Here is a 22857-nt window from a genome sequence, read left to right as displayed (position 1 = left end):
AGTCAGTCGCTTAACCGACTGAGCCACCCAGGCGCCCCGAAGGTGACTTCTGAGTAGAGCCCCGAAGGAGGCAAGGGAGCAGCCATAGGATATCACAGGAAAGCACTCCTGAAAGCAGGAACAGCAAGTGCAAAGGCCCTGGGGCAAGACTAAGCCTATTATGTGTTCAAGGGTAACAAGGAGCTTGAGGGTATGGCTGGAGGGAGAGGGCCAGAGCAAAAGGCAGGAACTATGAGGCCAGAGACAGCAGGGGTCAGACCATGTCCAGCCTTACCAGTGCAGGGTGAAGGCTTCTGCCCCTACTCTGGGTGAGATGGGAGCCCATTAGGGTATGAACAGAGGCCTCATGTGAACTGACTATGAAGGAGCAAAGGGAAAGCAGGGGGACCAGTTATGAGCCCTTTGGGTCTCTATTTCCTCAACTATAAAGTGGACCATACCTACGTCACAGGGTTGTGTGAGGCTGAAGGGAGTCGATGTTTGTTAAGTAAGCACATCATACGTGTGGCTTGGACCAGGGTGGTAGTTAAGAAGTGGTCAGATCTGGGACGTGTTTTCTAGGGAGAGTCAACAGGATCTGCCAATCAAATGTGGGATGAGAAAGAAAACTGGAGGCAGAAGGTGAGCCCCAGGTTTCTGGCCTGTGCACTTAGAAGGCTGGAGTTGCCATCAAGGAGATGAGACGAGGGCAGGTCTGGGCAGGAGAGGAATTCAGCTTCACACGTGAAAAGAGATCTTCACTCTGAGACTTGGCAGGGGCCAAACTAGGACGATTCATCACCAGTTCTTAGGTGTGACAGAAGAAAGTTAACAGACACGTCCTTCTACATTTGGATGACCCAGGGCCAGCCCTGGACCTCTAGGGCTCTGGAAGATGGTCAAAGCTCTGGCCCGGGCCCTCACAGAACCTGCGAGAACACGGTTCCAGAAGCCTGTTGAGTCTTCAGAATGTGCCTCATGATAACTGATCCACAGTGGCCATGACGACTCAGGATGCCCTGCTCTCTGAGCCCTGTCCCGGGGACCTGTCCAGGGCCCTGTGAGCAGGACAGGAGTCACGTACCCAGCAGTCGGCGCTGGTGACCGTTCTTCAGCGTGGCCAAGGGCGTCAGTCCCTCCGGCATGTGGTCATAGAGCTGGGACAGGCACTTCTCCTGATGGTCCTCGTCTGCGCCAGGCTTCACTGCAATGGAAGCCACAGGGTAAATCCCTTCTTTTTTTAGTATATGTGCTGCCGAAGCGAGCACTGGGTAAATCCCTTCTTGACACAGACGCGGCCACAGACTCTGGAGACGGTGCCGAAGACCCCTTAGGGAGATCTCTCTCAACCACGTCTCCAGTCTTCCTTCTCCAGTTTTACAAGGCACTTGGGACGATAGGTCTTTCTGCCCCTGGACACGCCCTTGGCTACTTTGCGTACCCGGGGCCAGGCACACTCTGGGGGCTCATGGTTTGGCTCTGGGCCCCCAACTCCTCCAACTCCCCCACCTCACGGAACCTTCTAGCGTAGCCCCGCCTCAGACCTCTGGTGGCCTCCCCGCCTGTACCCTCCCTGGCACGTGTCCCCTCTCTAGCCTCACCACCTCAACACTTCCGGCCTCCCTTCCCCAGCTCAGCTAGCGTTCTTGCTCTGGCTGTCCTTTTCCTCCTTGCTCAGCCGCAAAAGTCTTCCTCAGAGTTCAAAGGCCAACTCAAACGTCACCACCTCTGAGAAGCCTTCTGTGACCTCACCAAGGAGTCCAACTGCTGCCTCATTTGTGTTTCTACCGCAATTACCAAAGTGTCGTTCTTTCTATTGGTTTACGTGACTTATCCCGTCTAATAGACTCTACATTAACACTGGCAGTAGCAGCTACCATTTCCCGAGCGTCCACTAGATATGAGGGACTATTTAGCTTTGCACACAGGCACCTGGTTTTCCCAAGTGCCCTATGAGATAGGTTTTCTTCATATCCCCATTTTATAGGTGAGAAAACTGAGGCACAGAAAATTAAGGAAATTAACTAAGACCACACAGCTAGTAAATGGCAGGTTGTCATAGGAACCCAGGCAGTGTGGCTCCAGAGGTGGTCCTTTTCATTACTTTGGAGGGCTACTTTGATTGGAAGTAATGACAACAGAAGTCCCATCTGACCTCAGATCAGAGCCAAGACTAGGGTGAGGAGAGCAAGACACCTTGCTTGGGCTAAAAATGTAAGAGGGCATCCAAAACTCATCAATCAGAAGACATGATAGTTTAATGCAATTTTTTAAATATCAAAATTAATGCTAAAAAATGCATGATGAAGAAATATCAAAATTCCTCTCTGCCTCAGTTTCCAGTGTAGCTCAGCACAGCATTGTTATTGATCTGTAGTCTCTATTTAAAATATGGATCACCATTGGGGCACCTGGGTGGCTCAGTCAGTTAAGTGTCTGACTTCAGCTCAGGTCATGATCTCACGGTCTGTGAGTTTGAGCCCCACATCGGGCTCAGTGCTGACAGCTCAGAGCCTGGAGCCCTGCTTCAGATTCTGTGTCTCCCTCTCTCTCTCTGTCCCTCCCCCACTCAAACTCTGTGTGTGTGTCTCTCTCTCTCTCAAAAATAAACATTAAAAAAAATAAAGAAAATTTGGATCGCCATGGATTATATGGTTTTTGCATTAGTTTTGATTCATTTAAATGTTTATTTATTTTGCGGGAGAGAGAGAGAGAGAATCCCCCTTGTGAGCAGGGGACGGGCAGAGAGAGAGGGAGAGGATCCCAAGCAGACTCCCTGCTGTCAGCGCAGAGCCCGACATGGGGCTCGATCTCACAAACCGTGAGATCATGATCTGAGCCAAAATCAAGAGTCGGACACTTAACCAACTGAGCCACTCAGGTGCTCTGGTTTTGATTCATTCAAAATATCACATCCAGGGTGGCAGCTGCAGCAGCGAAATGTCGGAGACCGTGGTGGACACCGGGCGGCTGATCACCAAGCCCCAGAACCCGAATGATGCCTACTGGCCGCCCAGCAACTTCTCGAGATCGATGTGAGCAACCCGCAGACGGTGGGGGTTGGCCAGGGCCGCTTCACCACCGACGAAATCAGGGTCAAGACAAAGCTGCCTATTTTCAAGCTGAAGGAATCTACTATTAGAAGATACAGTGACGTTGAGTGGGTGCAAAGTGAATTAGAAAGAGAGAGCAAGGTTGTAGTTCCCCCGCTGCCTGGAAAAGCATTTTTGCGTCAACTTCCTTTCAGAGGAGATGATGGAATATTTGGTGATAATTTTATTGAAGAAAGGAAGCGAGGGCTGGGGCAGTTTATAAACAAGCTCGCTGGTCATCCTCTGGCACAGAATGAACGTTGTCTTCACATGTTTTTACAGGACGAAATTATAGATAAAGGCTATACTCCATCTAAAACAAGACATGCCTGAAATTTGGTGAGAAGGGGCAAAAAAAACACAAACAAAACAACTTTCCGTGACTATTAATGATTCGTGTGCACCAGTGAAGAGGTTCTATCTAACTTTTAGCATGCTGCATGGAAACGGGTATAACATGCCTTCAGTATACTAACATGCATATGCTCAGTCTTGTTTTGTTTGGTTTTGGCAGTTGACAAGAAGTTAATTTGCTTTAGTGAAAATCCCTTGTTCCAGCCTTTCTGGCTCTTTCTTGCTGTTGTCATGTGGTACACACTATAACCCCACAAACCTGTTACTCCAGCATAATCTGCAGAATCCTAACTAAAGTTACTGACTTTGTCTTATCTGCGCAGTTTTTGTGTCCTGTTTGCTTCTTGAATCTGATTAACCAGAATATTTCTCTTACCCCGTTTTAATATGTGGTGTCACTTGTCCTAATTTATGGTTAGAAGCACTACCCCATTGGTTTCCAGTCCCCTACGTGTGAGATATACACTTGTGTGCGAAAAGTATCTCCCTTCAGGCTTGTAATACCCTTCACATGGAAGATCAGTGAGGGAAATCTTTATATTCTGTACAAAAATGAAATCCAATTTATAGACTAAAATCATTTGTCTAAAAATTTGTTTTCAAGTAAAAATAAAAATGCATTTCTGATATGCACTGAAAAATAAAATAAAATACCACATCCAAAGATCATCCTGAATACTGAGCTTGGGGGCATCCCCTTGGATGCGGTGCCCAGGGGAGTGTTTCACTGATGTTAACCCTGGGCTCACCTCCAGGGGAAAAGTCCTCTCCTAGGAGCTGTCTGCTCCATCTCAGGCAGAACCGCACGACCCCTCTTCCTCCACAACGGGAACGTACAGCCCCTAATCCCACACGGGCCCCCAGGCTGTGAGCATCTCCAGAGAGGCAGGCAGCTCTCGCTCAGCTCACAATGTCCCAGAAGCACAACCCAGACCAAAGCCCAGAGCCTCCAAGCCCACAAGCCTTACACTGGTGATCAATGAGAAGCGTGGCTACAAAGTAGTGGGCCAGGGCTCCGTAGTGGTGGGCCTTCACACAGGCCAGGCTGGCCCAGGAGTAGGGGATGTTCTCCTTCACCGGTGCCTGGCTCATGGCCGCATGCAGCTGCCGATAGACTTCCCCGACCTGAAACAGAAGGAACGCTGGGAACGGGCAGCCTGGCACAGGGGTGCTCACGCACCCAGGGCGCAGAAAAAGAGCCCTTTCTTCTACGGAGCGGCCCTGCGGAGGCCGCTCCAGAATCTGGGAGCAGCTCCAAGGGTGCCTCGTTCTTTCGGTGTCATAGTTAACAGGGAGATCAGGCAACTGTCATTATGCTGGTTTTTAGGCTAAGCTGCAGATGGAATCAGTGATCCGTATCTAAAACGCCACACTTGCCAAGAAAATGCAAGCTAGCGCTCTGGCCAGGGCAGGCATGCTGCCCAGGTCACGGGCAAGCTGCCGCGGGCTTGTTCCCCCGCTGCTTCCAGGGGGCCCACACCAGCACATCCTGCCCACCCCCAGAAGTCACGGGAACCAGGACGCCTTACCTTGGCAGCCTCCTGAGCCACCTTCACCAGCATGAAGAACTCGTTCCGGATCCCAGGAAGGCAGATTTTCTCAAAGACATTTTCCTGGGCTTGTGCAAGCATCATTTTGACCAGCACACTGAGCATGGCAGGACTCATGTCATAACTCGGAGTATGAGTGAACGTCTCTTTCAGATGATTTAAAACCCCTACGAATTGGAAATTTTTTTTCACATTAGTTGGGGATACTACTCTCACTGGTATCTGGGAGCATCTTAAAAAATCTGATTCTCAGGGCGCCTGGGTGGCTCAGTCAGTTAAGTGTCCGATTTCAGCTCAGGTCATGATCTCATGGCTTGTGAGTTCGAGCCCCGCGTTGGGCTCTGGGCTGACAGCTCAGAGCCTGGAGCCTGTGTCGGATTCTGTGCCTCCGTCTCTCTGCCCCTCCCCTGTTCACACTCTGTCTCTGTCTCTCTCAAAAATGAGAATAAAACATTAAAAAAAAATCTGAGTCTCAATCATGGTAAGATCCAGCAATTCTACTCCTAGGTACATACCCTGAAGAAGTGAAAGCAGGAATGGAAACCGATACTTAGACACCCACATTCATGGAAGCATTAGTCATAACAGCCAAAAGGTAGAATTGTCCATCGACATATGGTCAAACAAAATGTGGTGTATACATACGATGGAATAGTTTTCAGCCTTCAAAAGGAAGGAAATTCTGACACATGCTAAAACATGGACGAAGACGTTACGCTACGTGAAATAAACCCGTCACAAGGACAAACACTGTATGATTCCGTGAGATGAGGTGTCTGGCAGAGTCAAATTCAGAGAGACAGAGAGTAGCATGCTGGTCGCCAGGGGCTGGGGGCAGAAGGGAATAGACAGTTAGTATTCAATGGGGACAGAGTTTCAGTTTGGGCAGATGACAAGGTCCTGGCGACAGACCGTTGCACAACAGCGTGAATGTACTTAATGCCAATGAACTGAACACTTAAAATTGGCTGCCAACGGTCATTTTTCTCTTGTATGTTTTACCACGATTTAAAAAATCGGATCCTTTTCCAAAACATTTACCTCTGCATCAAGCAAGGAAACCAGCCTACTCCCTGTTTGTTCCTGTCTCACCTGGGACAATTGTGAGAAATTCCATACATGACCAGGCATTTAATGGAGGTGAAAGCAGAAAGCAGGCAGGATGACGGGAGGGCTCTCGGACGGACACGCTCACACGGAACACCTGGGTCATTACAAAACTCAGGGCTTTTCCCCAGGACCTCAGGAAAGATCGACTCCCCCACTCCAATGGGAATGTTCCCGCTGTAGCCCTTAGCTGACTTTTTTATAGGTTAGAAAATTAACTGTCACAGCCTTCACTGACAATCAACCCCAGGCTGAAATAAAATCCCTGACATGAATCCCATCTGACTGGTTCCTCTGGTTTTGTTGCAAAGCGTAAGCTGCCCTGTGGACGTTGGCAATGGCTGCAGGCTATTTCCTCCTTTCTGGGTCTGCTCCCACTCTGTTCTTGTGCTTAATGTCGTCTATACTGCTGTAATCTTAGAGATGGGTCACCAAGCACACCTGCTTTAGGTTCCTCAGAAAGAAAATGAGCCCAGAAAAGGACTGACAGTGAAAGAAATCCGATTCCCACGTGGAACCTTAGCGCGTCGTTTTATCCCAAGGGATCTGTCATTTTAACAGAAGCAATTTCACGATCAGCCAAAATGGCAAAGGCTTGCAGAGTGAGATACCCGGAAAGTTCTCCGCTGGGAGTAATGCCCCAAAGCAGTGATAAGGGCCAGCTTGGAATGAACCCTGACATGAAGCCAGTGGAGGGGGTCGTGCTGTGGTCGGTGCTGTGTCGCCGTCCCACCCACCATTTCTCAGGGCGAGTCTGCCAGACACAGGCCGTGCTGGAGGGGAGCAATGCGGGGCCCTCAGACACCCAGGAGCCAGGCCCACCCGCTGCGCCCAGCCTGGTGACCCCCACCCCGCTACAGGCTGGCGTTAAGTGTCGTTTCACAGAGGGCTGAGAGGAGCAATCTCAGGGAGGCAAGCTTTGCAGAATGGGCACACGATAAAGGCACGGACAGTAAAATGCCGTGACAAACCACGCCTGATAAAAGAAAACCGAAAAGAGCCTACACTCGCACTATTTTGAGAGAACGTATTCCCTTCTTCAATAAATACAGTGTTCAAAAGAGCAACTCATTCACTGCCATCCTCGGGGCCAGCTGTTTGGAAAAGATTAATTGTTAACCACGGGACTCGTTCGCAGTGTGCATGAGCCAAACCCAGACTGAGGCGACAGGGTTTGAGCCATTAAGCAGTTCTCTCGGTGGGAAGATAACACCAGCGAGAGAAACCTGCCTGGCCCTTGCAGGCCTGTGAGGCTCCTCGTGGGCCCGGGTTAGACCCACTGACCCTCTTCCACTGCAGTGCCCAGTGCCAGCTGGTGGGGCCAGGACTGTATCCCAGCAGCCCTTGCGGAGACACACCTGCTGCTCTCTGAAAGGCGTCCACCGCACTCTCCAGCCCAGCCTGCGTCTGTCGATCGCACCGGGTCCCGATCTGTGTGTAGAGGGCTCCGATGTTAAACAGAATGCTGGCTTTCTCCAGTAGCAGGTTCTGCTGGCTAACTGGCACCCCGGTGAGGGAGTCATACCTATTTAAAAGAAACGGTTTTGAGAATACGGATCATTTGGCTAGTGAGTGCCGTTCTGGATGAAAACGGACAAAGTGTATTTCTTGAATGAAACTCAAAAACACACATGCAATGAAGCATTCGTTTCCAAGCAAGACAACGGGTCTGATCTCACACAAGATCAGGTGCCCACAATCTCACACAAGAAAAAGGCTTCTCCACCAAGATGTCCTTCCATAAGTGAATGGATAAATAAACTGTGGCACAACAATACAGTGGGATATCACTTAGCAATAAAAAGAAATGAGTTATCGAGCCGTGAGAAGGCATGCAGGAAACTTGAATGCGTATTTCTAAGTGAAAGGAAGCCAATCTGAAAAAGGGCTACATACTGTACGAGTCCAACTATCTGACAATCTGGAAAAGGCAAACAATGGAGACAGAAAGAATCAGCAGGGTTGTGGGGGAAGGGGAGGGACAAAAGATGGAACAGAGAATTGTAAGGGGGTGAAACTACTCTGCATCATAGTACAATGCGGATACGTGTCCTTATACATGTATCAAAAGCCATGAAATGCCTCCCACCAAGAGTGAGCCCCAATGTTAACTATGGACTTTGGGTGGTAATGGGAGAGCCCGGGCATGTGTGGGGGGCAGAGGGTATAGGGGAAATTCTCTTTTAAAAAAAATTTTTTTTTTAACATTTATTTATTTTTGAGAGACAGAGGGAGACAGAGCATGAGCAGGGGAGGGGCAGAGAGAGAAGGAGACACAGAATCTGAAGCAGGCTCCAGGCTCTGAGCTGTCAGCACAGAGACTGGCACGGAGCTCGAACTCACAAACTGCGAGATCATGACCTGAGCCGAAGTCGGACGCTTAACGGACTGAGCCACCCAGGCGCCCCGAAATCTCTCACTTTTGCTGTGAACCTAAAACTGTTCTAAAAAATAAGGTGTATTAAAAAAAATACATGTCTTCTCCTAAATGTAACACAGCCGTTACTAACTCCTCATAATTCTTCCTCAAGTCTAAAAGACTGGGGATTTGTTTTAAAGTTCACATGTCAACCAGGAGATAGATGTGGAGCTTCCTCCTAATTCAACACGGAGGAGAAACACTTTCAGCCTTTTCACTGTGAATAGGCAGCTAAGGCATCTTTAGCAAAAGTCATCCGCCTGATCATTCAAAAGGACAGCATCACTAATCGCCAGCTGTGGTGAAATGCGGCTCTGAACATGCCCCGTAGCTCTTGGCATTTCCTCCCCTTTCGCCCATGCTAAGTACGCTCAGAGAAGAGGTACAGCATCTCCAAAGTAGTTAAACGACACTACCCTTCGAAAATACCAACTCTCGAGAAGAATAAAATGTTCTGCTCAGGGTTTTAAGAGCCGATCTATTTCCGTTTGCTGCCTTTGTCGTTGGGACAAAACCTGATCCCCACCCCCTGCCCCATCTGGAACAAGAATCTTGCTTCTTGTTAGTTCCACCTCAGAGCCCCGGTGTTCCCCCAACAATAAAATGAGCACGAAAAAATGCCTCTTCTGCTCGGCTCACTTGTTCTGAGAAGCAAGAAGCCACGGTCTGTTGGAGCCTCCTCCCCTTGGGTCCCCTTCATAAATAAACACCGGTTTATCTACACGTCTCCAGGCTCTCCTGTATAAATGGGACCGCTTGAAAGAGGGGGCTGTGGTTGCAGAGGAGACCCTGGGGTGCTGACGGGGAAGACAGCAGCAGGGACCCCGGGCACCTACCACGTAAACAAGAGCCCCATCTGTCGGGTGGGCGGGAAGAATCGGCTCTCCACAAATCCCAGCTGGATGAAGTAACTCATCAGCAGTTCGACACCGGCCTCATCCCGGCTGGGCGTCCGGCAGGCCTGAAAGGAGAGGAGCCATGGATGGCGGGGGGGCAGGTGAGGACACAGCCGATGCCTGCCTCCCCTCGCCCCCCCACTTTCTGGAAGACGTCGCACATAACCACGTCTATGGAGCCCGGGACCCGGTGCTGCTATCATGAGCGCTAGGAGTGGTGGCAAAGGGCTGGCATGAACTCAGGAGTCCCGGAATCCAGACCCAGACGTGCCAGTGGGCGTGTCTGTCCCCTCCTGTGGTCTTCTTGTGTGCCGGGTTGAACAGATGGCTCCCGGAGCACCTCCCTATCACCTCCAACCAGGAGTGATTCTCTAAGACTTTAAAGACATTCTGAAGACTCCAGCGGCCATCCTCCCCTCCCTGCTGCATGCAAAACTGTACCTGTCTCAGGTCCATCAGATCTGCTATTTCGTCTTCATAGAGGTAGCTGTCCTCACTGTAATGCTCCAGGATAAAATCCTGCAAGAGAAAAGAGATGAACCACTGTAAGGTGACATTCGAAACCATAAATAGGTATACAGGAATGTCTAATGCGCTCTCCCCCCCTTTAAAAATCCATGTAGAATTCATAACAGCATGTATATTTAAAGTTCCTTTTGTCGCTTCAGTAAAAAAGAAAGTTGAAATTATTTTTATTTTAAAATGTCTTTGCAGGCGTGCCTGGTTGACTCAGTCGGTAGGGCATCCGACTCTTGATCCTGGGGTCATGAGTTCGAGCCCCACATTGGGTGTGGTGCCTACTGAACACAAACAAACAACTAAAATGTCTTCACAGGACAGTTAAGTGACCACATAAGTACTACATGTTGAACAATTCTAGCAAACGTCACAGATACTGCAGGGCTCAGTTGTTTGGAGCACAGGGGCTTCCTGGTGAAGGAAACTCCTGGCGAGGCACCGTTATGAGGATGCTACCCTCGGGGTCTACGATGGGAGCCTTTGGGAGAGCAGATTTGGGCACTTCCACAAATGAAGCACCCGAAGGAGACCCCCTAACCCGGTCCACAGTCCAGCGTTTGATGACCGCCCCGTGGGTTCATTCAGTCATACAACTCACACTGACGCGTACCCGCTACGTGCCAGGCACCGTTCATAGTGTCTGGGCTACGTCAGCAAACAAAACAAAGACCTTTCCCCGTGGAGCTTATGTTCTCACAAGGGGGCACAGGCAATAAGTAACAGGCACCACAAACAAGTAAATGACATCATATATTAGAAGATGGCAAGCATTACAGGGAAAAGATAGAAACGGGGTAAGGGGGAGGAGAGTGGCTTCTTGCATAACATCTGCCATAAGCGTTGGCTCTCCCTGGCTATAAAAAAAAAGTTGAGAGACACCGGTCAGTTATGTTTTCTCAAGTGTCTGTGAGTACAGTCAATTTACACAATTTCTACATTAAAACACCTCCTTTTTGTACGTTCAGTGCATATCCACACGCACACACACCCACACACCGTCTTACAAACGTGGGATTCTGTTGAGTGAATATACAAATTTGCTGTGCTTTTCTCTTTGAATTGGCAACATGCCAAACGTCTTCATATACCACAAGATACTCTGCAATATGACTTTTTTTTTTTTAAACGTTTATTTATTTTTGAGACAGAGAGAGTCAGAGCATGAACAGGGGAGGGGCAGAGAAAGAGGGAGACACAGAATCTGAAACGGGCTCCAGGCTCTGAGCCGTCAGCACAGAGCCCGATGCGGGGCTCGAACTCACGGACCGTGAGATCATGACCTGAGCTGAAGTCGGACGCTTAACCGACTGAGCCACCCAGGCGCCCTGCAACATGACTTCTAATAGTTATACAGTCCTCCAATGTAATCACTGTACAACTCATTTACTGAACAAATAAACCGAGCACCTACTATGTGCTAGCCAATAAGTATCATATTCTTAACTTCCTCTCATTAGATGCTGAGGTCATTTGTAAAGCTCTGCGATTAAAGACAGCACTATGACAGTCTCCCTCCCTGCAAACCTCTTGTTAGCTCCTCAGCATACACTTTGAAATGTCTTGCTGGGTCCAGGGATATGCAGAAGCTCCTTGTTTTTCTTTTCAATTTTTTTTAATGTTTATTTATTTTTGAAAGAGAGAGAGACACAGCATGAGCAGGGGAGGGGCAGAGAGATTAGGGAGACACAGAATCTGAAGCAGGCTCCAGGCTCTGAGCTGTCAGCACAGAGCCTGACGTGGGGCTCAAACTCATGACTGTAAGGTCATGACCTGAGCCGAAGTTGGATGCACAACCGACTGAGCCACCCAGCCACCTGCTCCTTCTGTTTTTCAGTTTGGTCTTTCTTACCTAAGTTTTCCTTTCAATGTATGATGCTGTCACAGATTTTTTTTTTTTTTTTTACAACTTAAAGTGCTGATATTTGGAATCAGCTCCTCTCCTAATGTAATGACCGTTTGTAAAATTTGAAAGGATCCTCCACCATAATTACGTTATTAGTGATGTTCAGTATGGCGAAAATGATCTGGATGTCTCTGATGACATCTCTGAAAACACTGTTCGGGTCACCACTCGAGATGCTCAGGGCTGAGAAAAACTGCATCCTTTTCAGGACAGCACACTGTTCTGTCAACTTCTTCTTCTTTTTTAACTAATTAATTTATTTATTTTGAAAGAAAGAGAGAACGAGCAAGCAGGGGAGGGGCAGAGAGACAGGGAGAGAGAGAATCCCAGACAGGGTCTGCGCTGTTAGCACAGAGCCCAATGTGGGGCTGAAATTCACAAACCGTGAGATCATGACCTGAGCCGAAACCAAGAATCAGACGCTTAACCAACTGAGCCACCCGGGTGCCCCAACTTCTGCTACGGATGCTGGCAAAAATTTTCTTTTTTGATTTTTAAATGTTTATTTATTTTTGAGAGAGAGGAGAGAGAGAGAGAGAGAAAGAGAGAGAGACGGCGCACGCGCACATACGCGAATGGGAGGAGGGACAGAGAGAGAGGGAGAGAGAGAGAATCCCAAGCAGGGCTCGATCCCACAAACTGTGAGATCACGACCTGAGCTGAAACTAAGAGCCAGATGTTCAACTGACAGAGCCACCCAGGTGTCCCATGGCAAAAATGTTCTTAAAATTAGGAGAGAAATTACAAACTTTATGTTAACCTCACAGAAGTCAAAGAGAATTTTGGTAAATTCTAAACGCATTCCTAGGTGAGATTAAATTTACTAAGTAGGAGAAAAAATATCTAGGGCCACCTGTGGGGCTCATTCAGTTGATTTCGGCTCAGGTCATGATCCCAGAGTCATGGGATGGAGCCCCGTGTCAGGCTCTGCACTAAGTGTGGAGCCTGCTTAAGATTCTCTCTCCCTCTCTCTGTCTCTTCCCCTTTTCCCTTCTGTCCCTCTCCCCCACGCGCTCTCTAAAAAAAAGGGTGGGGGGGCGCCGGGGTGGCTCAGTCGGTTAAGCCTCCGACTTCGGCTCAGGTCATGATCCCACGCCTGGTGGGTTTGAGCCCTGCATCAGGCTCTGTGCTGACAGCTCAGAGCCTGGAGCCTGCTTCACATTCTGTCTCCCTCTCCCTCTGCCCCTTCTCCACTCGCATTCTGTCTCTCTCTTAAAAATAAATAAATATTTTAACAAAAAACTTTTTAAAAATCTGGCTGGAACCCACTGTAAACATCAGGGATAAGACAGGATCATATAACATCATTCTATTTATATAACATAATTCTGAAAGTTAACAAATAAAGACAAATATTAGAAAGGAAAAAACAAAAATTTTTTTTCCAAAATAATGCCTTATTTACAAAACCTAGAGCTTCAACTGAAAAACTACTAAACTAGCAGGCATCCAGTGAAAGGGACAAAAAGTTACTATATATAAATCCTTTCTAATACAAGCCATAACCTGTTAGAAAAAATGTAACAGGGAAACCATACCTTCCCAACTGCACCAGATCAAGAAAAGTACAATATTCCCAGGGATGAAATTTTGCCCGCCCCCTTACCCACCTCCCCTCTGGGAACCACGTGTTTGTTCTCTATTAAGAGTCTGGGTTTTTTGTCTTTTTTTGTTTGTTTCTTAAATTCCACATATGAATGAAATCATATGGTATTTGTGTTTCTCTGACTTATTTCACATAGCATTATATTCTCCAAATGCACCCATGTTGTTGCAAATGGCAAGCATTCAATCATTTTTTAAAATCAGACAGACATGGTCTCTGCCCCTGTAAAACTCGCTATTTGTTGACATCAACAATTAGAAATATTTGGTTCATAGATGAAAATGTGCAATATTGTAAAGATACAATTTTGTCCTAATTAAGCTATGAATCTAAATGAAGTTTCAATCAAAACCCAAAAGTGCTATTTTGGGGAAACTTGACAAAACATGGGAGTAAAAATGTGGAAGAAAAGCCAAGAACATTTGGAAGAGCATAGTTAATAAAAGAGGCTTGCTCTAAGTGCTGTTAAAACACACGGGGATTAAACTGTGAGCAATGGATAGACAATGAAACCAGGCATGGATCAGAAACAGAGGGAAGGAGATTCAAGAATCAGGTGTATAACAGAAGCCAGCGTTCCACAGGAGTGGGAAAGGCTGGAGCAGCCAGCAGGTCCAGACGGGAAGGAGGTGGCATGGCACACACAGACTGCAGGCCGATGTGAATTGAAGCAAAGGGCTAATACAGGGGTGTGGGCAGGGTTAAGGGAAACCGCAGGGATGGTGTGGAACCTCCAGGGCCATTGGAACCGCAGAGCTAAAGGGTCAGGATAGGGCAGGAGCTCTGGAAACCCAGAGAGGTGGCTACCTGAGGTAGGCACCCAAAGCCACCAGGACCTTCCCTCTGGGAATGAAAAAAAGGAGGCTGGCTGAAGGAGCCTGGAGAATAAATGCCCGAACTTCTCGGTGCTCCTCCCCCTCAGCCACAGGCAACAGGAAGCCACAGAGCAGGAGCCTGTTGTGGCCTCCCAGGCACAGAGGACTGAGAAGGGTGGGTGGGGGTGGGGGGTGGGGACATGGGGAGAAACAGACCCCATCCAGCACCACAGATGGCTTCTTCACAGAGTTCAGGGGAAACTGACTACCCATTTGGTTTAAATAAAAAGCTACAGCCTTATACCTCATTTTTTACTCCCAAAGTAATTCCAAATAGATTAAAGATGTGATGTGAAAACATTTAAACAAGACACTGGAGGAAACAATGGCAAAATTTTTAGGCCATCTTGGCGTGGAGGGTGCTTTCCGAACACGCTATCAAGGCGGAACTGTAAAGGGAGGGGCTGGTAAGTTCATCGACATAAAATCCTACAGGCAGAAATATATATGTTATATTTTTTAAGCTGGTTATTGCTTGGGTAACAAAAGTTAAATTAAGGAGAGAATGTACTGAGAGAAACATTTGCAATATATATAAAACCAAGGGTTAATATCCTTCATATGTAAAAGATCTCTTGTAAGAAATAAAAGCACACTGGAAAAGCAGACAAAGGGCAGCAACAGTCGATTTGAAAGGGAAAGTGTAAAGGGAAAATAAACCTACAGGAGAGGCGCCTGGGTGGCTCAAACGGTTAAACGTCCAACCCTTGATGTCAGCTCCAGTCATGATCTCGCGGTTCATGAGTCTGAGCCCGGCATTGGGCTCTGTGCTAATAAGTGCAGAACTGCTTGGGACTCTGTCTCTTCTTCTCTCTGCCCCTCCCCCGCCTGTGCGTGCTCTCTCTCTCTCAAAATAAATAAACTCAAGACAAAACAAAACAAACCAAAAAACAAAAAACCCAACCCCAAACCATACACGCATTCAACTCAAGTACCGACCTGAGAAATGTAAACTGTAATAAGTTCTTATTTTGCCCGATTTCACAAAGATCACAAAGATAGCATAAAAAAATCAAAATGGTGAACGCTGCCCAGGGTGACCTAAAGTGCAGGGAGACAAGCAGTCACGCACAGTCGGTAGGAGTGTAAGGCAGGACCGCTTCTGGTGGGTAAGTGGGTAATACGGATCTCCCACCGACCAAATCCGTATCTAAAAATCTGTCCAAAGAGAACATCCGGTGAAGTGTGCAAATGCTCAGTGGAGAGCCGCTGACAACAGCGAGCATTTGGAAGCTGCCTGAAGAATGAGATTAACAGCCACCTTGACTTCTATAAGCAGACACCACGTGAAGCCATGACGGAGGGGAGTGGGGGGAGTCACACACCTTCATGAGTCAGGCCCCTGACTCATGAACAGCCCCAGTGTCCAAAGATTAAGTGCTGAGCAGGTTACCAAGCTCAGTGGGGACACGGTGGGGTAGGGCTGGGAGGGATCTTTCCATGCCTTGGTATTTTTCTGAATGTTCTGCAGTACTGTTTTTAATAAACATAAATAAATAAAGCTGTATTTAGAGGCAAAAAAAAAAAAAAAAAACCCACCCAAAACAAACAACTTGAATTCTCTGGAAAGGGAATTTATTTTGATGGTGTCTTCAAATGAGGTCGTTTGAAAGCCCATGTATTTAAAAATAGAACGAAATCACACCGTGAAGTTTTACTGGCCATTAAACGCCCCACGGATACACAGGGAGGTGCAAGGCGGCCCGCACTTTGAACTGCCCTCATTAAGTCGGCCCAAGTGCTTCTGCAGCACCTGTCTGTGTGAGTCTCAGGGACAAATGTGGAAAGGAGAAAACAGAACGTCCCCAGATGTTCTCATTCTTGTATGCCTGACATTTGAAGAGTCCTTTTGAGGCTAAAATGACATGGTTGGAAGCCTCAGCTGAATAGCAGTTGGCCATGGCCACATATGATTTTTTTTTCCCCCACTGAGTTTAATGTGGGATTCAGCATATGACATGGTTGGATCCTTACAGATTCCATAAAATCCCCAAGTGTCTCCAAGAGTCTCCTTCTAAAATGCCTGTGCCCTTGCCACCCTGGATCCAAGCAACAAACTAAATCTTAAAGAAACTATTCCACAAAGGCACCCAAACACATTTCCACAGACGTAAAGATTGTCTTGAGTCTTACAGACGTGTGACAAGTGTCCCATCTAGAAGTTCAGGTGGCCTCTACATAGCTGACATAAAGCTGCAGCTCCTGGGTTGTTTTCTAGCCAGAAAATCAAACCTTGGGTGATCCTGAGTCTTGTACGGCTACCAATGTCCCTTCTCAAATGCCAAAATAAACCCCAAATTGACAGGGACCAGGACCTGGGTATAAACAAGGGAGCAGTCAACAAGGCCCTAAGTGAAAGCACTTATGTCAAGAGACTTACAGTCTCTGCTCCAGAATGGAGGTCAAATGCAGAAGCTCTTGAAGCATTAACCAATTGCTTTTAAAAGGACACATTTCATAGTGCCCAAAATGCATATGATCATTTTTTCTTTCCTAAATTGAAAGTAGTCCAAGACGAGTCAACTAACAGAGTTATTATGAAAAGAAATGCAACACTCAGCAGTATTTTTCACAATGCTGGGGTTAACTGCCCTCCACCATGCCTGTGTTGGAGAGCTCAGAGACAGGCACTACCTTCCACCCCATTTCCCCTTTCTCCTCCTAAATGGACGTTGCGGGTGATTCATTAAAACTCAGAGTGATGGAGCCAGGGAGGGGAGGAAGAGGAGGGCGTTCCAGACATGGGGAGGCCTCTCTTGGCCCTGGACAGGGGTAAGGCAGCTCTGGGGGCCTCTGTCAAAGCACCTGTTCCGCTTCCCACCTGAAATCTCCACTGAGCCACAGACCTGGAACTCAAGACCTGTGACATCACCAGCATCCAGCACAGCGATAGGCACAGATGGGCCTACAGGTAACAGCTGCTTACCAGGGACCCCTACAATTAACAGGAGGCCAGATACATTGTGCGTGTGTGTGTGTGTGGGGGGGGGGGGGTGGGTGGGTTTAAGCTGTTACTTTTTAAAAAGAAGGGAAAGAAATTTTTTTAAAGGGAGAGAGATTGGAAGGAAGAAAGAAAGAGAAGATGCAGCTGGATCCCCAGTAATTCGATAGAGGGAAAAACCCCCATAAATTCTAGCTATTCAAGGTGGATTGGTATGTAGATACAGGGATGCATAGATGGACAAATATGTCATAAAAGCAAAATGTTCATCTAGGTAGTGAGTATACACGGATTCACTGCCAAATTCTTTCAGTTTTTCTAGAAGTTTAGAAATATTCGGAATAAAACGTTGGGGGGAAATTTAGCTATTCTCCATAAATTTCATAACCAATTTAGGCCACGTTTAAGAAAAAATACAGGATACAATTTTTAAATTCCAAAGCACATCCTCCACGGACCCTCTGTGGCTTGGCCTCCTGGGGAGGGTAGGCCCAGGTTTCTAACTCGCCTTCCCGGGTCCCCGAGCCTCGGAGGGAACCAGAGACAGCTGGAGGACAGAGGAGAACAGCACAGCATTCTCTGGCTTGCTGAAGGGGTCTGGAGGCATCCTGCAGAAATCAACTGACACTTGGCCCACTGAGCCTAAGGCCACTTGCAAGGGATACACAACTTCTAGTTTTTCTTTGTAAACATTGAGTCAAGTGCCCATGGCTTTGAGATTTACCTTGAGAACGACTGAGAAGTCAACATCCTTGGTTTCCTTCAGACCAAGCGGAATCAGGGGGATGGTAAATGCCTCCCTAGAAGGAACACAGCAAGATATATGAACATCCCGGTCCCGGGTGCTATGCACCCAGCAGCCCAGCTCAGGGCCCACCACGTGGGTCCCAATGCTGGTCCAGCTCAGGGCCCCACCACATCCCCATGCCGGTTCATACTCCATAAAGATGACTCTGATCACATACCTGTCTCTGGTCTAAACCCAATCCCAGCGGCCTGTGACTTCTGCACTACCCAGCCTAACACACGGGAGCCTACCATTTTGACCTGTTCCTTCAGTGACTATGCTGGGGACCTCCTGTGTGGCAGGTCTGTGCCTGATGCGGGCACTGCTCCCGACCTGGGCGCACCACCCTGCCAATCAATGCACCTCCTCCATCAGCTCCCAACCCCTCCCTTCTCCTCCTCCTTTCCTCACCAGGGCAGGTCCCACCTGGACTCTTAGGAGCCTCCTCTGATGGGGAGAATCCCTCTAGGGTCCCGTCACCTGCATGGGGAAAGCCTTGAGGGCAAGGGCCCTTTCTGACACCGAAGTACACCCAGCTCCAGGCCCAGGGTCACGCCCTGGTCGGCTGCCTGCCCCCCACAGTACTCCCCCACAACTGGCCACTCAGTTTCCCCATAGGTCGCCCTGGGAGTGTGCCCTGAACCTACATTCTGAGGGACAGGGACAGAGCCAAAAGGGAGTGTAGGGGGCTCGGGCTGTGTTTTGCAAACAGAGATTTAGCTCCCTGACCTGTAACCAGAGACCTCCTGGGGCCGCTCAGCCCAGCTGGGGAAAAGGCCAGGAATGCATGGTAGGGTGAGTGGACAATGCAGCTGTAAGCTGAAACTGCCTCTGTGGCTGAGGGAAAACCACCGGCTATGCTAAAAGCAGGTGGGATCCCACCGTGGGGGTGCCTGGCTTCCTCAAAGCCCACTGGGAAAGCCAGACCCTGCTGGACGGGGGTTGTGGATGGGCCATGCCTCTGTCCTCTGGGCCCCAACACCCTCCTACCCTCACCCCACTAGACCTGGAGGCGAGAGCTGTGCTCCCCATGACCTCCCCGGAGCAGCCAGGGCACCCCAGTCCCAACCTTGTGCTAACGTAACTTTCTCCATGACCTCCAGCCTCCTCGTGTTTTCTCCTCTGCCCAGCGAGACTGTTTCTTCCTGTTCTGCCTCGCAGAAATGTTTAAAGATCAATGGCGCTAAGAAAGAAACAATCTGCTTTGAAAACAGGAAGGGGGCGGGTGCAAATGCAAGGCGTCGTTGTGACACCTGCACATCTCTCTCCCCACTCCCTGATGGCACAGGGAAACAACTGGCCGCTGTAGAGCCACACTGTAATCACACAGGGGCCTTAAGTGCCTGTCTCTGTGGGATACATCCCTGCGGTCTGGTACCGCAGGCAGGAATATGAAATATCCCTATGTTTATCAGCCCAGTTTGGCCCTGCCCTCCTTACTCAGGGAATGTCGACCTTTGGGCAAAACACTGGAATTTAATACCACAGCATAGGCTGGGAGAAGCCTCTCATCTGCTGCTGTGGTTAGGTGCTCAAACCCACACGGAGGCCCACAGGTGACCGAGCCAGGGCTCCGGACGTCACAGAAGGAAGAACAGAGGGTTCACACACTAATGCCTTCCCTCTGGCTCTGAAAAACACCCACATACCACACAGAGGACTGGGGACAGTCGGGAAAAGCACATTCCAAAGGTGACTCAAGGTTCCCAAATGCCATCCTTTTGTTAATCCACATACTATTTTCTGACTGAGATTCCCCTGGCGCTCGCCTGCCTTTTGAGAAGCCTCACGTCCCCGCACAGCTCCTCAAGGTTATTTTTCCTCCAAGATGGACATGTCTATCAAAGGTAGCTCACCTTGGGGAGACGTTCTGAGCTTTTTCTGAGGTCTGCCCCTCAATACTGCACCTCCCACAAACACTCCCTAGGGGGAGGCTCCTGAATTAGGCTGTTCATCTCTCAAGTATTTAACGGGGTACATTTCTGAAGTCTCTCAGTTGCCATGCCAACTCACCTGGGTCCCCTAATCTTTGATGTAAGTGATCCCTGTCAAGCAGTTTGTCTGTTTTTGCATCCTACCAATGGAACGACCCAGGCAGGCCCTGTGTGAGGTGAAGAGGCTGAGAGGGAAGAGGGCAGGGTGGCCCCACCCGCTGGGCTGGCTCTCCCGGCCAGCCACAGAAGTGCCTCCAGGCCATCTTTATGGGAGAGCCACGTGAGAGATGCTGTCTCTTCATCTGGACCCAGTCACAGCTCTCCCATAAAACTATGTCCCAAGGGTCCTAGGAATTGAATGCCTTTCTGTCCCACTCTCCAGGTATTTCCAACAAACCCCATAGGCTCGTCCCTTTGACTCCTGCATCACGCTCAAACCTCAAACTGATCAATCCCTCTCTTCCCAACGTGGGGTCTGCCACACCCTTGGGCCTATCTGGGCACCATCCCTGTTGCAGCACGTTCTAAGGCTCAGAAAGTATCTGGAAGAATCAGTGCCCCCACTCACTCTGTGCTCTGATAGACTCCCACTGAGATGTTGAGCCCCTCCAGCTCTTCCTTGAGCATCTGCAGATCTGAGTTCACGAAGCTCAGTTCCAGGCGCACCTGCTCCCGCACCTTGTGGTTCGTAGCTGCTCTGTTAGAAGAGAAGAGGGAGGAAAGTGCCTTCAGCCCAAGTGCCCCGCTGCCGAGTGAGCAGACCTCCCAAACCCCATAGGGATGTCCTGAGGGTTCACTTGCAGATGTGAGCACCAGATGTGATCAGATAAGAGGTCTCAGAGATGCTCAGCACCTGGCCCATCCTGAGCCACACCTGCCAGTAAGTGGATCTGGGACATCGATGATAAACTGAGCTGCCAGACATGAATCTTAAGACATCCCTGCAAAGAATCAGCTTTGAGAAGACAAAAGAGAACTGCTCCCAGCCACTCATAAAAGACCATAAACTACCCCCTTGAAAGGAAATGGCTAAGATAACATTTCCCAGCTCATTCTATGAGGTCTTGTTTTACCCTGACCCAAAACCAGAGAAAGACACCACAAGAAAACAAAACAACAGACTGATATCCTACATGAATATATATGCAAAAATCCTCAACAAAATATTAGCAAACCGAACCTAGCAACATATAACAACAATTATATACCATAACCAAGTGGGATTTATCCCAGGATTGCAAGGTTGGTTTAAAAAAAAATTTTTTTTAACATTTATTTATTTTTTAGAGACATAGAGAGAGCACAAGTTGGGGAGGGGCAGAGAGAAAAGGAGACACAGAATCCAAAGCAGGCTCCAGGCTCAGAGCTGTCAGCACAGAGCCTGACGCGGGGCTCAAACTCACAAACCGTTGAGATCATGACCTGAGCCGAAGTCGGACACTTAACCGACTGAGCCACCCAGGCGCCCCTGCAAGGTTGGTTTACTATCTGAAAATCAATTAATGTAACATACTATAATAATAGGCTATAGGATAAAAAACACATGGTCATCTCAACAGATGCAGAAAAAAAAAAGCATGTGATAAAGTCTAACACAGATTCATGATAAAAATTCTCACCAAACTAGGAATAAAAGAAAATTTACAAAACTTGATAAAGGGCATCTATGAAAAAAACAAAGCTAATATCATACTTAGTGGTGAAAGATATGCTTTCTCAATTAGATCAGGAACAAGGCAACAGTGTTCACTTTTGCCACTTTTTTTTTTTTTTTAACGTTTATTTATTTTTGAGACAGAGAGAGACAGAGCATGAACGGGGGAGGGGCAGAGAGAGAGGGAGACACAGAATCAGAAGCAGGCTCCAGGCTCTGAGCCATCAGCCCAGAGCCCAACACGGGGCTCGAACTCACGGACGGCGAGATTGTGACCTGAGCTGAAGTCGGCCGCTCAGCCGACTGAGCCACCCAGGAGCCCCCGCTTTTGCCACTTCTAATCACTACTCTACTGGAGGCTCAAGCCAGCGGCAATAGGTAAATAAAGAAATTAAAGGCCTCTGGATTGGAAGGGAAGAAGGAAAACTGTCTTTACTCACAGATGACATTACTTGTATATAGAAAATCCCAAGGCATTCACAAAATACTAGAACTAATACATTCGGCAAGGTCACAGCATACAATTCAATATGCAAAAATCAATTCTATCGCTACATACCAGCAGTGAGCACTCTTACAACGAAATCCAGAAAACAATTTCATTCACATTAGCATCAAAAAGTAAAAATACTTTGGAATAAATTTCACAAAAGAAGCGTAAGATCTGTGCCCTGAAAACCACAAAGCAGTACATATTAATTGGAGAGACGCCGTGTTTATGGATTGGAAGATTCACTATTGTCAAGATGTCAGTTCTCCCTAATTGATCTATCAATTCAATGCAGTTCCAATCAAAACCCCAAGAGCTGAGGCGCCTGGCTGGCATCCGACTCTTGATTTCAGCTCACATCATGATCTCACAGTTCATGAGACTCAGTTCCGTATCAGGCTCTGTGCTGAACCTGGAGTGCGTGTAGAATTCTCTCTCCCTCTGCCCCTCCCCTGCAAGTGCTCGCGCTCTCTCTCTCTCTCTCTCTCTCTCTCAAAAAACAAAAACAAAAACAAAAACAAAACCCATAAGCTTTTTAGTAGACATTGACAAGCTGATCCTAAAATGTATATGGAAATGCAAAGGACCTAAGAGCCAAAGAAGAACAAAGTTGGAGGATTTATGCTATAGGATTTTAAAACTTACTATAAATCCACAGCAATCAAGATAATGTAGCAGTGGCATAAAGCTAGGCAATGGAACAGAATAGAATCCAGAAATAAATCCTTACATTTATGGTCAATTGATTTTG

At 48.1% G+C, this 22857-nt stretch overlaps 1 protein-coding gene and 1 pseudogene across 1 annotated transcript in view; one reads left to right on the top strand and one right to left on the bottom strand.

Annotated features, from left to right (window-relative positions):
* RHPN2 (rhophilin Rho GTPase binding protein 2) overlaps positions 1 to 22857 on the bottom strand; it is a 58921-nt gene that overhangs the window by 11026 nt on the left and 25038 nt on the right. Inside the window, exons 3-10 of the mRNA XM_060650911.3 lie at positions 20531 to 20659; positions 17966 to 18041; positions 9839 to 9916; positions 9338 to 9462; positions 7441 to 7607; positions 4955 to 5142; positions 4394 to 4550; positions 1064 to 1183 (exon numbers count right to left, since the gene is read on the bottom strand). Coding sequence (XP_060506894.1) covers positions 1064 to 1183; positions 4394 to 4550; positions 4955 to 5142; positions 7441 to 7607; positions 9338 to 9462; positions 9839 to 9916; positions 17966 to 18041; positions 20531 to 20659 — 1040 coding nt within the window. The remainder of the gene's footprint in view (positions 1 to 1063; positions 1184 to 4393; positions 4551 to 4954; positions 5143 to 7440; positions 7608 to 9337; positions 9463 to 9838; positions 9917 to 17965; positions 18042 to 20530; positions 20660 to 22857) is intronic.
* Positions 2601 to 3419, top strand: LOC132690468 (sorting nexin-3 pseudogene; annotated as a pseudogene).

This window comes from Panthera onca, chromosome E2 (assembly GCF_046562875.1).
Source record: "Panthera onca isolate mPanOnc1 chromosome E2, mPanOnc1 haplotype 2, whole genome shotgun sequence".
NCBI lineage: Eukaryota > Metazoa > Chordata > Mammalia > Carnivora > Felidae > Panthera > Panthera onca.
This window is presented reverse-complemented; position numbering and strand designations above follow the sequence as displayed.